Source organism: Pristiophorus japonicus, chromosome 13 (assembly GCF_044704955.1).
Source record: "Pristiophorus japonicus isolate sPriJap1 chromosome 13, sPriJap1.hap1, whole genome shotgun sequence".
NCBI classification, from domain to species: Eukaryota; Metazoa; Chordata; class Chondrichthyes; family Pristiophoridae; genus Pristiophorus; species Pristiophorus japonicus.
Genome location: NC_091989.1, coordinates 3893961 through 3912508, shown reverse-complemented (window position 1 = coordinate 3912508; position 18548 = coordinate 3893961). Strand labels below are relative to the sequence as shown.

Genomic DNA, 18548 nt, shown 5'->3' with positions numbered 1-18548 from the left:
CTCTCTCCTGCAAACGGCAATTGATGCCGGATCAATTGTTAATTTTAAATCTGGGATTGATAGCTTTTTGTTAAATAAAGGTATTAAGGGATATGGGCCAAAGGCCAAATGCAGTTAGGTCACAGATCAGCCTTGGTCTCATTGAATGACAGAGCAGGCTCGAGGGGTCGAATGGCCTCCTAATGTTCCTATGTTCCTATAATCTTAAACGTGGTTTGCACTCATCACCTCTGTGTGTTTATTTATTTTTAATAATATAACTATGCTGGGACCCCCATGTGTTGACAGTGCAAAGTATATGTGTGGAAAGTGAACGCGGACATTATTGCAGCCACCAATAAATGCGATCGTGTGTAGTGCTGAAGCTGTAATATAACGTGAACACTGATTGCTTCCTCCCCCCAGGATCACTCCATTTGCTTCAACGACTGCTCTTTCACTCATGCCTTGGAGAATCACACTTTAAAATTTGACTTGAGCAATTTTAGTGGCATGGCTTCCATAATGAACGGGCCCAGCTTCACTTCCAAAGGGACAAAGTACTTTCATTTTTTTAATATAAGTTTATGTGGAAATGAGGTAAGCTTTTTTTCTTCTGTTGGAAGTTTAAATTAACTCTGATCTGTGATGATTAATAATTACTGAAATGGTGCAGAGGGGTTTTCTGATTAACACATTGGGCTCAAGTTTCGGAGCCCCGCTAGAACGGCGCACATCGGAGAGACCCGCCTAATTTGTAGAACAGAAATTGCGCCGAATACTTACCTCGCGATTCTCCGATATCTGTCGGCCCGTTTCCAGCGCGGCGCGGCGCGGCAGGAGCTGCTGGGGGCGGAGCTACAGCCCTGCGCCTGAAACAGTGCCGGCAGCTGCGTGCGTGCACAGTAGCTCCCGGCCCTCCCAGCGCATCCTGTCTCCGGGGCGACCACCCTATCCCTGGCCGAAGGGAGTCGCCTCAATCCCGGGCGAGTGGCCGAACACCGTTTACCTCATCGGCGGTGGGGCCTACCCGCCCGGCCTCTCGCTGGGGGCAGGCCCCACCCAAAGTGGTATCGGCGGCGGTGATCGGGCCCGTTCGCCCGGCATCTCCTGGGAGGGCCCCGTCTCAGCGCGCTGTTGGAGGGCTCCCGGTCGGTGCTGCAGGAGGTGAGTAGAAACTTCATTTTTTATTTATTGATTGATTTTTTTTATTATTATTTTTTTTGGATTGATTTGTTGGTTGATTTATTGATTTATTTATCATTTATTATTGATGATGGCTCTTTATTTGTAAAAGTGAAGTGTGTAATAATGTTTGTAACCTTCCCTCCCTGTCCCCCCCCCCCCCATCTCTCGATCCCTGCGCCTAATTTATAAGTGTAGGCAAGGTTTTTCTGAGCGTACAAAAATCTACACTTATTCCATTCTAAGTTAGTTTGGAGTAAGTTTTCGCCTAAACTTGCAAAACAGGCGTAAGTGGCTGGACATGCCCCCTTTTGAAAAAAAAATCTGTTCTAAAATGAAATTATTCTAACTCACTAGAACTGGAGCAAACTAAGTGCTGATAATTGCAATTTCTAAGATGCTCCATTCTAAACTAGTTGCTCCAAAAAAATAGGAGCAACTCAGACCGAAACTTGAGCCCATTATTACCAATGTTAGTGTTTCGTTAATAACCTTAGACTGTGCTGTCCCACTGAATTTGGCACCCAATCTAACTTTAAACTTAATGTGCGCCATTCTTACAATTACTCAAAACAGTAATTTTAAATAATTGTTTTGTACTTTAAAATCTGTTTCAGATTGCCTGGACTGGAGAATTTTAGCTATGAGGACAGACTGGATAGGCTGGGGTTGTTTTCTTTGGAACAGAGGAGGCTGAGGGGAGACTTAATCGAGGTGTATAAAATTATGAGGGGCCTGGAGAGAGTGGATAGGAAGGACCTATTTCCCTTAGCAGAGTAGTCAACAACCAGGGGGCATAGATTTAAAGTAATTGGTAGAGGGATTAGAGGGGATTTGAGGAAAATATATTTCACCCAGAGGGTGGTAGGGGTCTGGAACTCAGGGCCTGAAAGGGTGGTAGAGGCAGAAACCCTCACACATTTAAAAAGTACCTGGATGTGCACTTGAAGTGCCGTAACCTACAGGGCTACGGACCCAGAGCTGGAAAGTGGGATTAGGCTGGATAGCTCTTGCTAGCGAGATAGGCTGGTGCGGACACGATGGGCCGAATGGCCTCCTTCTGTGCTGTAAATTTCTCTGATTTCTATGACCAGTTAAAATGAATCGGAACCTGAAACTGATAAAACTAGACTTTATTCTGTGCAGAACTTTATTCCTATTGGTAACAGCTTGAGTTTTATGGAATGCTTTTTGGTTTTGATTTTTGAAAAGTCCACTAAATACTTCGCTGGGTTGTAGAAATCTTGACTATATATTAATCACAACTTGTTTAAAAAGCTTATCGTAACTGAAGTGTGTGAATAAAATTACAATACAATTGTATATTCCAGTCGGCACCATTTCCTGTAGAATTCCACATGTTCAAAGTCTGAAATACAGCTAAAAATATGAAAATCTGTATATGACCAGTACATAACTTTTTATATTGAACAAAGGCATTGGTAGTGATAATACAGAATAACTAAAACATGCTTAATTGTGACTATTAAATATTTGCACACTAGATGCCAATTATTATCCTGTGGTGGTATCTTTGAGTTATCTTCCAAGGTTTGTCCCCTATACCTTATGTATAGAATGTTCTCGGAGATTTTCCATTGGCCCTTACAATTGGGTGCCAGCACTCTGAAACATATTGGGTCGGAGGCTTCCTTCGGACGAACGCCTGGTGGTCCCGGAGACGCCTTTGATCCCGGTCGGACGCTTCATTTGCTGTGCGGCACTCGGGGAGATGTCTTCCCCGTACGTACGGACATACTGGAGTCACGTGGGCAGGGACCACCAATCACTAGACAGTATTCTCATTGATAAAAATGGGCGCTGTAAGACTCCCATTACTATCAATGAGAAAAAAAACCATAAAACACCCAAACACAGCACAGTAAATATATAAAACACCTCACATATTTAAAATTAATTGAAATTAAATGTTTTAGAAAAAAATATATTTTTTGCAATTTTTTTTAATGTGTTTTAATAGGATTAAAAATAAACTTAACTTAATGGACAGGGTTTTTAACATAAAAATGAATAATTACATTTAATTTTTATATGTTTTAAAACTCTTACGCTGGTAAAAGTAAGCTATACACCTGTTTTTTTTTAACCCGGCGTAAGAGTTTGAGGGACATTTGTGGGCATGAGTTGGACAAATAAACCGATCTCTCCCACGCGGATGTCCTTCTCCCGGGGATGCGGAGGATCTGTTCGGAGTAATCTTCAGATCGGAATAGCCGGTTTTCGGCGCATGCTCATCGCGCCCCGAGAACCGGCGTTAGCGAGGCCTCGCTGGGTCTGTGCGCACTCCGTACACACCCGGCGAGGACGGGATTTGCGGCTAATTGTTGTGTGTGTTTTCCGCTATCTTTGTGCATTCGATGTGTGGAAATGCATCACAATGCTGAAGATTCTCCAAAAAACAAGCTGCTGTGAAATCTGTACACGTGGCTTCTATTTAGGACTGAGATGAGGAGAAATTTCTTCATTTATCTTTAGAATTCTCTACCTCAGGCTCAGTCGTTGAGTATATTCAAGACAGAGATCGATAGATTTTTGAATATTAAGGGAATCAAGGGATATGGGAATAGTGCAGGAAAATGGAGTTGAGGTAGAAGATCAGCCATGATCTCATTGAATGGCGGAGCAGGCTCGAGGGGCCGGATGGCCTACTCCTGCTCCTAATTCTTGTGTTCTTATTTGCCTAATATGGAGTATTAGGGACACAGCACGGGTAAGCTTTCTGCTGCTGCTCCAGCCTCTTGGCTCGCTGGATTGCGTGGAGTATGAATAATTCCAGCCCCAGTGACAGACCTAACCCTCCTGGTCTCACTGACCAGCCATCCTGGATCACTAATCATCAGCTGTACTGTGGGGCACTGCCGACCTCGGGTATTAGATTCCCAAGTCCGCTATGGATGTCATCTCGGAGTGAACTTTATCCTAAAGAGTTCCTGATTACTTCTTCTCCTCCCCCACCATTTAGTTGTGACGTTTGACACTTCACTGGTTGGACGAGTAGTTATGAGGAGCAGCACGACTCATTATAAAAACGTTGGACTACATTGCAACCATTCTCCTGTCCACATCGTGAGCTCAAACCATTCTGTTAAATTGAGGTTCCACAATTAGATAGGAGGACTTTGAGCAGCAATTGCCTCCTGGTCTGCAATCCAACCCTGATGGACACGGAATCCCGGATATAGGAGCATTTGTCCCCATATTGATGTCCCAGAAATCCTCATTAGTTTTTTGTGATGGAAGGAGATATCTCTGTCTGTCTTTGTTGTTCTACGCAGTCAATTCCAATGTCATGTACCGGTGAAGGGTGTTTATTTGTCAGTGAATGAGGCACCACCCTTCCTGTTCTTGTACTGTTTCTACATCTTGCAGGATCTGCATGAGGGGCTGAATGGCCTGCTTCCTGACCATTGCTGTGCCCTTCCAGGCTGCCCTCTGCGGATAGCAATTCAGTGATAATACGCACACTTTCTGCCCCACCGCTCCCGTGGTCTCCGCCAGAAAGCCTCGCTGGTCGTTCTGGCTCCGATCAAGAACTGAGTGGAGTGGGGAAGTGTAATGTATTTGCTTCACAGGTCCTTTGCTTAAGAATTCATAGCAACACATTGCTATTAAGAAGGAGTTGGTTTATTAACAAAGGTTTAACAATCACACTACACATCACCAGTTCATCCACTAGGCTCATAACTGCATACCTCATCGTGGATGACCTAGACCCAATTGACTGGGGTTTTATTGAGTCTTGTGAACATCACGTGACTGGCTAAGCCACTCACAGTGCAACAGCTCCAGAAACCTATGAGCATACGCAGCGGGGCATACATTACTGGTTCCAACACTTGCATTCTCTCAGTCCATGGCCCTGTACAGCACTGCAAAGTGTAGCACCGCCCCCAATTTTGAATGAGTTGGAGTGAATGCCTGTGACCATGGTTTTCACTATAGAAACATGGAATGGTTATAGCACAGAAGGAGGCAATTCAGCCCGGCGAGCCTGTGCCGGCTCTCTCTCAGTTGGTCCCACTCCCCCGCCCTTTCCCCGTAGCCCAACAAATTCCTTTTTTTGTTTTAATCCGTGTGATAGAACTTTGTAAAGTTTGCGATGAAGAAGATTCCATTGCCGGTATCAGCATGGCACTACATCGGCCCAACCTTTGTGAGACAGTCACTGTACAATCTTAGCACAGAAGAAGGCCATTCGGCCCATCGTGTCCGTGCCGGAATAAATTGGAATCACAGTTGGAATAAGAATAAAGTTTTTTTTCCTGGACGGGTCCTCATGCTGTTGTTATTTGTCGCCAGTATAACTTTACAGAATATATATCTGTAGGCGGCCCTGGTGAGGAAGTTGTGTGATGAAAGTAAAAGGCCTTTTCTATAAACCAGTCCTCTTTGAGTTTGTTTTAAATGTTAATTAAAAGTTCTGTGTCAATCCCTGAACCATTTGAATTCCTTTATCTCCTTGCAGGGAAAGAAGATGGCCATTTGCTCGGATAATGTCACCGATATAACGGTGCAGGATGTACAGAGCGAGTCAAGTGACCTCGGCAGTTACGTTTCTTCCTTTCTCTGTCAATCAACTATCATTCCTTCAGACGGGAGGAGTTTCAGAACTGCTCTGTCATCTCAGTCCATCAGCCTGGCTGATAGCTTTCTCGGTTAGTTCCGGTTGAGTATTGGTGGGGCAAATTTTGGGAAGTTTCTTCATCTGAATTTTAGAAAACTCTGCATTTGAATCTGGTACTGTGCTTTTGGGCATGGTGTTCAGAATATTGACCCCCCAACACTTGGGGTCAGTCGATACTGATTGTGCTGTAGTTGGTTGCTAAAGAGGACGCAGTGTTGGTGTGTGTAGGTGTGTATGTAGTAGTATTTGGGACCTGTTTTCTGTGGGTGGTGATTGTTAGTGTATATAGTGACACTTATTTTATTTTTTGATTCGGTCGTGGGATGTGGGCGTCGCTGGCAAGGCCGGCATTTATTGCCCATCCCTAATTGCCCCTTGAGAAGGTGGTGGTGAGCCGCCTTCTTGAACCGCTGTAGTCCGTGTGGTGAAGGTGCTCCCACAGTGCTGTTAGGGAGGGAGTTCCAGGATTGTGACCCAGCGACAATGAAGGAATGGCCGATATATTTCCAAGTCAGGATGGTGTGTGACTTGGAGGGGAACGTGGAGGTGGTGGTGTTCCCATGCGCTTGCTGTCCTTGTCCTTCTAGGTGGTAGAGGTCGTGGGTTTCGGAGATTCTGACCACAAATGGTGTTTTTATTGTGTGATTAAAAGACTTAGAAGGTGTTAATTGTTGGGGGTTGGGTGTGGGGAACTGTCCCATTTCTGACCTTATGATGGAGGGAAGGTCATTGAAGAAGCAGCTGAAGATGGTTGGACCTTGGACACTGCCCTGAGGAACTCCTGCAGCGACGTCCCGGGTCTATGACAGTCAACAACATCAGCCTGTTTGTCTTATACGACTCTAGCCAGGGTCTGTCTGGATTGCTTGTAGTAACTGTTCAAGAGCAGCCGAAAATAATGCTGCCAATTCTTTGGAATTGGGATTACAAAATATGCAACATCGAAAAGAATTATGTGTAGGTTCCCAGATTGTTTCTCCAATGGATGTGAATAGCATTTATCACTCTTTTAGTGCATGTCATTGAAAAAAGTTTGGGGCAATTTTTTAATCAAAAGATTATGTCTGAGATATGAGACAAATTATTTAAATGACTTAGGAAAGATAAAGTTAGAAAGTAGCTTTAGATATAACTATGTCAATATTGCAGTGAAAAAACAAGTTATTTACTATTAAAAAGTGAAAAACGAATGGCCCAGATTTTGCGGTCAGCTGCGATTGAATCACTTACACTTGTCCATGGAGTTTCTGTGGGGTTTTGTACTGGAACTTGTGGTGCCCTCTACAGGGGTCTGGAACCTGTGTAAACACCACAAGCAATTGTGTATCTCCTTAACCAATCAGGCTGAAGAATCCTTATTGAGGCACGCAGAGTCTAAACCAGGAAGTGTAAGTTTGAATATTTAATTCAAGGTCCGTTCAGGTACAGAAAGTAAAATAAAGCGAGGGAAAAAAAGATGGGATTAAGAGATAAAAGAAACAAAGAAAAAGTTAAAAGGAAATTATTAAAATTTTAATGAAAAAAAATCTCCAACGACAATTAAAATCTGAAGGAATGCGACTTTACACTTAATTTTCAGTGCCAGAGAGGTTGTTCAACAGTAATTAAGAATTATCATGCTTACACAGGAATGGACAAATGCTAACGCTTTCTGGAGTGTTTAGTGTAAGTACAGCAAATTCGCACCATTCCACGTGTTTCAATGCCGAGTATCTCCGTAAGATACTGGAGTAGCGAAGCTTCTAGACAGGCAGGGCAACTTGGGACAGCAACGTCCTGATTTCCAGCTTTAACTGTGCAATGTGCAGTTGCCGAAATAGCCTCACCGTTATTTTTATTGCAAAATCCGGGCCAAAGTTTTCTTTTTATAAACTGCTTTATTGGGTCTGAAATAGTTAGAAAAATTTCAATATTTTCTATGAAGTTGTCAAGTTAGAAGCAGGAATCTTTGGGCTTCTGTACAATTTCAATACTGCTATTGGCTATCAGGAGGCATGCAATCTTCTGCAATTGGAGATCTTTGCTAAAGTTTCATCACAGTCTCAATTGCTGATTGGGCAAGGCTTTTGTAATAAATGGGGCATTTGAGAAAATTGATTATCTCAGCTATTTATACTTCTTGCTAAAGTGTTTTGTTCTGAAATGTATTGATTTTCTTGTGTTTTGCCAGGAGCAAGTGTTGAAACATCAATGCCGAATATTACCGCGAGACCAGACCACTTTCCTGCTTCCACAAACCACATACCTGACATCAATTTCTTCTACGTGTAAGTGTACAGTGGGAAACAGGAGTAGTGTTTACTGCATGTGGTTTGGGTGAGGGAAATGGATCACTATCATGTCTATGGTTTCCCCCACGGTGCCCATCTGATCGCCAGAAACAGCGCAATGGTTACGTGCTTCCCAACATGGAGGGGAAAAATAGGTTCCACCTGCGTTATGTTTAATAAAACAGAAAATGCTGGAAATACTCAGCGGGTCAGGCAGCGTCTGTGGAGAGAGAAACAGAGTTAATGTTTCGGGTCTGTGACCCTCTGTCAGAACTGGGAAAGTTCGAGATGTAACAGGTTTAAAGCAGGTGTAGGGAAAGGGGGAGGGGAGGAGGAGAGCAGGAACAAAAGGGAAGGTCTGTGATTGGGTGGAAGGCAGGAGTGATTAAATGACAAAAGAGATGATGGCGCAAGGCAAAAGGAGATGGTAATGGGACAAGTTAAGAAACAAAAGATGAGTCTAGAGAGGGTGTAAACGGAAGTGACTGAATCATCAACAGCTGCCGTGGGAAAGAGAAATAAAAGTAAACAAAATATAGGGGCAGGGGTTACGGTCTGAAATTGAAGGGGGGGGCGGAGCAGGCGGGCAGAGGGGGCACGGAGGGAGGGGTGTGGGCTGAGGAGAGGGTTGGGGCAGGGCGGGTTCCACCCCACAGCCAGTGACGGAGCAGTGAATGACTGACCCCAACTTCGGGATTTCCGTGTTCGGAAGCGCATGTGCTAAATCCTGAAGTTGTGGTCGGTTTCAGAGGGGTAATAACAGCGAAGGCTGTCCGTTCGCCGCTAGTGCCCACCGCAACATCCGGGTCGTTGTACGAGGCTCATCACTTTGAGTGTATTTTGGTGAATTTTTGTAGAGCAATGTCATTACTGCCAGATAGAGGACTTTCTTTCACTCACCGTCATAATCAACCTCCCCAAGCTCAACCGAACCGCATGCAAGCTAATCCTTGTGTTCTCCGATCCACATCTGCTCCTGAATCCCACCCTCTGCCGATACTGCTTACTGCAGAGCGAGAAATATTCCTGCTCCCACACTCGGTACGAGACTGCCAATCATTGGATTGTTTTGTGCTTGCTCTGCCCAACGCTTGCCCCCAGGGGTGTGAGCTGAACATTGACAGTCATTGTCATCTCCTTACTGCAGGTCCTCACTCTCAACAACCTCGTGTGAGAATGGTCGAGGTACAGTTGTAACACTGAGATGTAATCCGGGGAAGTCTGGGCAAGGAGAGATTTCTGTACCGAGGTACTTGCTGTGACCACTGAATGTTCCGTATGTTTAATGACGTGGTGTAATGCTGATACTGCAAAACTACCTGTGATGAGAATGTTCCGGTGCACCATTTCATTTACCCGCACTTTCCAATAATGAGAAATCCAAGAACCTTGGGGAATAAAGGGATATGGGGATCGGGCGGGAAAGTGAGGTTGAAGATCAGCCATGATCTCATTGAATGGCCAACTCCTGCTCCTATTGTTTATGTTCTTATGTTATGTTCTATTCTCACTCTCCTTCTTGTGCTCTCTCGCTCCCCATTTCCATCTCGCTCCCGCTCTCGCTCTCCCTCTCTCCCCCTCCCCCTTCCCCTTCCCCTTCCCTTCCCCCTCTCTCTCTCCCTCTCACTCTTCCTCTCCCTCTCCCTCTCTCTCTCTCTCTCCCTCCCTCCCTCTCTCTCTCCCACTCCTCATCTCTCTCCCCCTCTCCCTCTCCCTCTCCCTCTCCCTCTCCCTCTTCCTCTCTCTCTCTCTCCCTCTCTCTCTCTCTCTCTCTCTCCCGCTCTCTCTCTCTCTCTCCCTCTCTCCCCGTCCCCCTCCCCCTCCCCTCTCCCTCTCCTCCCTCTCCCTCTCACTCTCTCTCTCTCCCTCTCTCTCTCCCTCTCTCTCTCTCACTCCTCATCTCTCTCCCTCTCTCTCTTGCTTCCCATCTTTCTCTCTCGCTCACCCTCTATCTCTCATTCGCTCTTTTGTTCCCCATCTCCTTCTCTCTCTCTCTCTCTCTCCCCACACACCCCCCCTGTAGTGTATTTGCTTCATGGGTTCTTTGCATAAGAATTTGCTGTAAAGAACCAGCTGGTTTATTAGCAAAGGTTTAACAATCAAACTGAACCCGACCAGTTCATCCACCAGGCTCACAACTGCACGTCTCATCGTGGGGAACCAGAACTCGATTAACTGGGGTTTTATTGAGTATTGTGAAGATCACATGACCTGGCTACGCCACTCACAGTGCAACAGCTCCACAAGGCTGTGAGCACGCCCACAGGGGCACACATTACACCCCCCAATTCTTATGGCGAACAACTTCTTTCCACAACCAAGACATTGCTCTCAGATTCTTTGAGATTCCCTCTGGCCTTCATTGCTATCCATTTCCTCCTCCCCTCTTCCTTCCATTGACATCCATTTTCCCTCTTTCTCTCAGTCCCACGCCTACCCGAGTGTTCCCATGTATTAACTGGCTGGCCCCACTTTGCCTCTGTATCAACCAAAGGAAGTGATTCTGTGCACTGCACAATTCAGAAGTGAGTTCCCCTTTCCTGCACAACCGCATTACTCAACGTCCAGAACCCTTGCATTCGGGGCAGCAATGGCCTCTGCATTCAGGACTGAGGAGGAGGAAGCTGGCCTGATTCTGTCAACAAATACTGCCACGCTAACCGAGCCCTGACAACCTCTGTGTAAACAGCCGCCAGTTGGCATGTATAGAAAGAAGAAAGTCTTGCATTTATATAGCGCCTTTCATGACCACCGCACGTCTCAAAGCGCTTTACAGCCAATGAAGTGCTTTTGGAGTGCAGTTACTGTTGTAATGTGGGAAACGCGGCAGCCAATTTGGCAACAGCAAGCTCCCACACACAGCAATGTGATAATGACCCAGATAATCTGTTTTTTTGTTATGTTGATTGAGGGATAAATATTGGCCCCAGGACACCGGGGATAACTCCCCTGCTCTTCTTCGAAATAGTGCCATGGGATCTTTTACATCCAGCTGAGAGAGCAGACGGGGCCTCGGTTTAACGTCTCATCCGAAAGACGGCACCTCTGACAATGCGGCACTCCCTCAGCACTGCCCCTCCGACAGTGCGGCGCCCCTTCAGTACTGCCCCTCCGACAGTGCGGCGCTCCCTCAGTACTGCCCCTCCGACAGTGCAGCGCTCCCTCAGCACTGCCCCTCCGACAGTGCGGCACTCCCTCAGTACTGCCCCTCCGACAGTGCAGCACTCCCTCAGCACTGCACTGGAGTGTCAGCCTAGGTTTTTGTGCTCAAGTCTCTGGAATGGGACTTGAACCCACAACCTTCTGACTCCGAGGTGAGAGAGAGTGCTGCACACTGAGCCACAGAAGGGCTAGAGCAAAGCTTCTGCTTAATAATGTACCTCACTACCAAACTTGATAATTGGCCACTTTTAGGATTTTATTTTCAAGCGCTAAACGATGGACCATTTTTTAACATTTTTTCAGCTATTTCCTCCTGCACCAGCCAGATTGCTTTTTCCAAAGATTCTGTTTCTCACTTTATACCTGCTGGTTGAAGGGTGATTTTAGTAAACATGAAGATTACCGAGTGGGATCGCAATGCTCATCGCTTCCTTTAATGGATGCAGTGTTTTGCCTGACTAACAGTTCCCTTTCTCACCCAGTGCCTGTCCAGGTGGAACCTGCGATGGATGCACATTCCTCTTCCTGTGGGAAAGTGCGGAGGCCTGCCCGCTGTGTACAGTGGACGACGTTCATGAAATTGAGGGAGCTTGCAAAAGTGGTATTCAGGTATGCTGCAGGACACGGCGGAACGCTAGATCATTACACAATCAATTGAAGTTCGTTTGAGCAAGATTAAATGTTTGTATCTTATGGCATGTTTCCCCAAATATTTTACATTATTGAAGAGTATAGTTATAATTAATGATTAAAACGTCAGATTTAAAACCTTGGCATGCAACTTAGACCCAAGTGACTATTGCATTTAGTGGAGTGCATGTAGAGAACAGCAGAAGTGTCCCATGGATTCTCTCTTGAGTGGTCTAGGATAAATTCTTAAACGTGAATCAGTGCAGCTAACCTTCAGGAAGGAACCTTCCTTTGTTGAACCTTCATATGCAGTAGGAACATTCTTCCGTCCCATGAGGAGGGAGAAGAGAGACCCTCTGAGGATACCATCAGTTTCTGAGCCATGACCAATTTGGGATAACCTTGGCGATCATCGCACCCCAGTGTTTGCGTGATGTTCACACTCCTGCCCCACGCAGGCAAGACCAGAGCTGGGGGCCTTCAATATAAGATCGTCACTAATAAACCCAATGGGGAATTCAGGAGAAACTTCTTTACCCAGAGAGCGGTGAGAATGTGGAACTCGCTGCCACAGGGAGTGGTTGAGGCGAATAGTATCGATGCATTTAAGGGGAAGCTGGATAAACACATGGGGAGAATGGAATAGAGGGAGATGGTGATGGGGTGATGAAGTAGGGTGGGAGGGGGCTGGTGTGGAGCATAAACCCCCGCACGGACCTATTGGGCTGAAGGGCCTGGTTCTGCACTGTAAATACTTGTAATTAAACATTTAAAATTCTGATGGGTTTGGACAGGTTAGATGCAGGAAGAATGTTCCCAATGTTGGGGAAGTCCAGAACCAGGGGTCACAGTCTGAGGATAAGGGGTAAGCCATTTAGGACCGAGATGAGGAGAAACTTCTTCACCCAGAGAGTGGTGGACCTGTGGAATTCTCTACCACAGAAAGTAGTTGAGGCCAATTCACTAAATATATTCAAAAGGGAGTTAGATGAAGTCCTTACTACTCGGGGGATCAAGGGTTATGGCGAGAAAGCAAGAAGGGGGTACTGAAGTTTCATGTTCAGCCATGAACTCATTGAATGGCGGTGCAGGCTAGAAGGGCTGACTGGCCTGCTCCTGCACCTATTTTCTATGTTTCTATGTTTCTATGTAATCCCAGCAGCTCTCCACCTTACACGTCTGAGGACCTCCTTAGAACCACGTTAAAAAGTGTTACTGCTATGATGGCGCCATTTTTGTTAGGTTTTGGTTTTGAAACTTAGGACATGGGTCCACAAAAGCCTCCTCCCATCTCACTCCAGCAACATATCCTTCTATTCCTTTCTCCGTCATGTGATTTATCTAGCTTCCCTTTACATGCATCGAAACTACTGCTGTAAGTTCCCAGACGGGACCGCAACAAACCCAGACAAACATTACCTCCAGCCAAGGGCTCACGGGATGTGGGCGTCGCTGGCAAGGCCGGCATTTATTGCCCGTCCCTAATTGCCCGTGAGCCGCCGCCTTGAACCGCTGCAGTCCGTGTGGTCATGCTCTTGTGGCTGGACTTTCGGTGCGTTGCCGCCTCTGTTTGCGCCCCGAAATTAATTCCGGGCGGGCGATCAGTTTCCAGCGCCCCGCTGGGACATTCGGTGCCGGGTTGGCGGGGTGCATGGAGCAGTACCGCCCGGGAGAGGCGAGCTGGTGTGCAGCGCCCTGGTTACAACACCGTTCCTAAATTTGTTTTGCGCCCGCCCTGCAGCGCCACCTGGTGGGACCGCCTGTGAAAGTGGGCGGTCCGGTCTGTCGCGGCCACAGTGAGGGAAGGAATGTCGACCTGAGGTAAGTGGGATTGTTTTATTCATTTATTTTTGCGATTTATGTTGTGGTGGTGTCAGTAAGAGATATGGGGCAAAGGCGGGTATATGGAGTTAGGTCGCAGATCAGCCTTGATCTCACTGAATGGCAGAACAGGCTCCTCAATTCTCCTCAAATTCCCTCTAATCCTTCCACCAATTACTTTAAATCTATGCCCCCTGGTTGTTGACCCCCCTGCTAAGGGAAATAGGACCTACCTATCCACTCTATCTACGCCCCTCATTATTTTATACACCTCAGCCTCCTCTGTTCCAAAGCAAACAAACCCAGCCTATCCAATCTTTTCCCATAGCTAAAATTCCCCACTCCCGGCAACATCCTGGTAAATGTCCTCTGTACCCGCTCTAGCGCAATCACATCCTTCCTGTAATGTGGTGACCAGAACTGCACGCTTCCGCGTGTGAAATCTGTGTTCTCTCTGCAAACTACCTGACATTGGCACTAAGAGTTTTTCCATCAAGTGCCTATCACGGAGAATGACTTTGCAATCTTGGTATGGTTTGTAGGATCTGGGGGCAGCTTTACTCGGGTATCCCAGTGACCATCTCCCTGCTGCTTCACAGATCATTGTTCCTGATGCCTTTGAAACTCAACCTTTGCATACAACAATCGTCAGTGCATCCATTCAAAACTTGGAACGGAGGATGTTCGATGTCCAAAGGAGAGATTGAGCAGACTAGGCCTATATTCTCTAGAGTTTAGAAGAATGAGAGGTGATTTCATTGAAACATACAACATTCGTACAGGGCTTGACAGGGTAGATGCTGAGAGGTTGTTTCTAGAACCAGGGGTCACAGTCTCAGGATAAGGGGTCGACCATTTAGGACTGAGATGAGGAGGAATTTCTTCACTCAGAGGGTGGAGAATCTTTGGAATTCTCTGCCCCAGAGGGCTGTGGAGGCTCAGTCGTTGAGTATATTCAAGGCTGAGATAGATAGATTTTTGGATATTAAGGGAATCGAGGGATATGGGGATAGTGCAGGAAAGTGGAGTTGAGGTCGAAGATCAGCCGTGATCTCATTGAATGGCGGAGCAGGCTCGAGGGGCCGAATGGCCGACTCCTGCTCCTAATTCTTATGTTCTTATGTCCTGGAACGGCGATCTCCTGTTAAGTTGACATGGTCGAAATGCATTTTTCAAGGTTGCGGAAGATAGACCACCTGTGGTGGGCAGTCCCACATTTTCCTGCAACTGCTCGAAGTGTAAAAATTAATCACTTTTATTTCTCGTTACAGGAAACCACGTATGTGTGGAAGGAGCCGAAAGTGTGCATTAAAGGCGTATCTCTTCCTGCGAAAAGTATAACCAATTGTGAAATGATCGACTTTTGGCTGAAGGTTGTGGTGGGAATCGGGGCATTCACAGCCGTCCTGCTGGTAATCCTGACCTGCTATTTCTGGAAAAAGAACAAGAAGTAAGTACCCACAAACTGTTCATCCAGCACTGGATGTGGGACAAGCAGTCTGACAATTTAGGAGTCGAGAGAGGTGGAGAGAGGTCGCTGTGAGGGAGAGCTGGGTGTCGTCAGCGTACATGTGGAAACTAACGCTGTGTTTCTCGATGATGTCACCAAAGGGCAACATGTAGATGAGAAATAGGAGGGGGCCAAGGATAGATCCTTGGGGGACACCAGGGGTAACGATGTGGGGGCGGGAACAGAAGCCATTGCAGGTGATTCTCTGACTACGATTAGATGGATAAGAATGGAACCAGGCGAGTGCAGTCCCACCCAGCTGGGCGATGGTGGAGAGGTGTTGGAGGAGGATGGAGAGGTCAATCCAACTGGGCTGAGGACAATCCCCCCCCCACCCCCCACACATCTTTTGTAAGTCTGGGAAATTAGCATAATTCATAGGAGCAGTACTGTTGTGGAGTATTTAAAGTTGCCGGCCTGACTGTCACCACTGTCACTGTCCATTAGAATAATAGATGGGAATGGAAATGTATCACAGGTCTATGTGGGGTCTGAGCTTTAAATGGATTGTTAAATGTTCCTTACTGTTTCTCACCTGTGCGACACAGGTAGGTGCAGTGTGTTTATATATAAAAGATTAACGCGTATGTGTGTGTGTCGGCATGTGTGTGTGCGTGAGAGCGTGTGTGTGTGTGTCCGTGAGAGCGTGTGTGTGTCGGTGTGTGTGTGTGCGTGAGAGCGTGTGTGTGTCGGTGTGTGTGTGTGCATGCAGATGTTGATTGCCCAGAGAAGAAACTTTGTTTTTTGCTTTTAAAGTGACTAAGTTGAGTTGTGCGTGACATCCAATTTAAGTCAAGATAGTGAGTTGCGTTTTATAGTGATGAACATTTCTGTCTGTTTTTGTAATCATTGCTGTATATGCTGTATATTTGTAGCGTCAAACAAGTAGTGTGGAAAATGTTGGAATCAATTTATTAAGGATGAAATAGCAGCGCACTTGGAAAGCAGTGACAGGATCGGTCCAAGTCAGCATGGATTTATGAGAAGGAAATCATGCTTGACGAATCTTCTGGAATTTTTTGAGGATGTAACTAGCAGAGTGGACAAGGGGGAACCAGTGGATGTGGTGTATTTCGACTTTCAAAAGGTTTTTGACAAGGTCCTGCACAAGAGATTGGTGTGCGAAATCAAAGCACATGGTATTGGGGGTAATGTACTGACGTGGATCGAGAATTGGTTGGCAGACAGGAAGCAGAGAGTCGGGATAAACGGATCCTTTTCAGAATAGCAGGCAGTGACTAGTGGAGTGCCGCAGGGCTCAGTGCTGGGACCCCAGCTCTTTACAATATACATTAATGATTTAGATGAAGGAATTGAGTATAATATCTCCAAGTTTGCAGACGACACTAAACTGGGTGGCGGTGTGAGCTGTGAGGTGGACGCTAAGAGGCTGTAGGGTGACTTGGACAGGTTAGGTGAGTGGGCAAATGCATGGAAGATGTAGTATAATGTGGATAAATATGACGTTATCCATTTTGGGGGCAAAAACACGAAGGCAGAGTATTATCTGAATGGTGGCAGATTAGGAAAAGGGGAAGTGCAACGAGACCTGGGTGTCATGATCCATTGAAAGTTGGCATGCAGGTACAGCAGGCGATAAAGAAGGCAAATGGTATGTTCCCCTTCCTAGCTAGGGGATTTGAGTATAGGAGCAGGGAGGTCTTACTGCAGTTGTACAGGGCCTTATTGAGGCCGCACCTGGAATATTGTGTTCAGTTTTGGTCTTCTAATCTGAGGAAGGACGTTCTTGCTATTGAGGGAGTGCAGCGAAGGTTCACCAGACTGATTCCCGGGATGGCTGAACTGTCATATGAGGAGAGACTGGATCAACTGGGCCTTTATACATTGGAGTTTAGAAGGATGAGAGGGGATTGCATAGAAACATATTAAGATTTTGATAGGACTGGACAAGTTAGATGCGGGAAGAATGTTCCCGATGTTGGGGAAGTCCAGAACCAGGGGCACAGTCTTAGGATAAGGTATAGGCCATTTAGGACTAAGATGAGGAGAAACTTCTTCACTCAGAGAGTTGTTAACCTGTGGAATTCCCTGCCGCAGAGAGTTGTTGATGCCAGTTCATTGGATATATTCCAAAGGGAGTTAGATATGGCCCTTATGGCTAAGGGGATCAAGGGGTATGGAGAGAAAACAGGAAAGGGGTACTGAGGTGAATAATCAGCCATGATCTTATTGAATGGTGGTGCAGGCTCGAAGGGCCGAATGGCCTACTCCTGCACCTATTTTCTATGTTTCTATGTTTCTCCGATGGGTGACCTTGCCTCTGCACCAGGGACGTCTGAAAGGAGGACTGATCTCCCAGCTGTGACAGTGCAATGGAGATCCCTGCAGGTCAGACCAGGGCTCCTCTCCATTGAGCTACATTGCTGACGTGTTGTCTGGGCGTGAGATCCGCCCCGTCAATTGGTTTAGGTTAACGGCGAACCACCTCATTAATGCTGCAACCAAAGTATTGGTGCACGTTGCCTCCGCTTCCCCCCTCACTTTCTCAGCCCGGTCTTTAATTTCCTGTCCAGGCTGGAGTACAAATACTCGCGGCTGGTGATGAATGCCAGCTCGAGGGAAGTGGAGCTGCCTGCAGCCGATAGCTGTGCCATAATGGAGGGAGAAGATAACGAAGATGACATCGTCTATTCCAATAAACCTTCTTTGCTCGGGAAGCTAAAGTCCTTAGCTTCAAAGGTGAGAAGCAATTTGCGCTCTTCATTATGTGGCTGGCTCAGATTGTCAGGTTGGAGCTGTTTGGGCCAACGGGGGGAAAGGGGCGAGAGCGAGAGTACTGAAGGGAAGAGCTACAGCGGCATTGAGATAGAAAGTGACAAATTAGTGAAGCGATAAACACATGAGGGAGAAGGAAATAGAAATTGATGCTGAGGGGGTGAGAGGAAGAGGGGTGGGAGGGGACTGGTATGGACCCGTGGGGCCGATGCCCTGCTCCTGTGCTGTACATTCCGTGTAATATATTTATACAGATGTACAAGTATTTTATAAATGACAAGATTTGTCTGTGTTTGTACACGCATGATGCAAAATGAGAATTTTTACAAAAGGATTGACTAATTTTAAAGTTGCTTTGTCATACAAAGCTAAGAACTATATTTAAAATCGAGGATTCATATTAAAACACAATTATATTTTAAATGTTTGAAATTATAGAACGCTTTGTGGAGGGGGAAAGGGTTATGTTGTTTAAACTAGTTTGACACCAGCTTCACAATTACAGATTGGAAATTGTCCGTGAGTTATATAGCTCTATTTCCTGAGCCCATTATTACCCCAATCCATTCACATCAAATATTTGGGCTATTTCTGCTGCGTTGTAATTAAA

At 46.2% G+C, this 18548-nt stretch overlaps 1 protein-coding gene across 1 annotated transcript in view; it reads left to right on the top strand.

Moving 5' to 3' along the window:
* elapor2b (endosome-lysosome associated apoptosis and autophagy regulator family member 2b) overlaps nucleotides 1-18548 on the top strand; it is a 119962-nt gene that overhangs the window by 96112 nt on the left and 5302 nt on the right. The window contains exons 15-21 of the mRNA XM_070897061.1: nucleotides 406-579; nucleotides 5651-5840; nucleotides 7980-8076; nucleotides 9227-9328; nucleotides 11724-11850; nucleotides 14964-15142; nucleotides 17737-17902. Coding sequence (XP_070753162.1) covers nucleotides 406-579; nucleotides 5651-5840; nucleotides 7980-8076; nucleotides 9227-9328; nucleotides 11724-11850; nucleotides 14964-15142; nucleotides 17737-17902 — 1035 coding nt within the window. The remainder of the gene's footprint in view (nucleotides 1-405; nucleotides 580-5650; nucleotides 5841-7979; nucleotides 8077-9226; nucleotides 9329-11723; nucleotides 11851-14963; nucleotides 15143-17736; nucleotides 17903-18548) is intronic.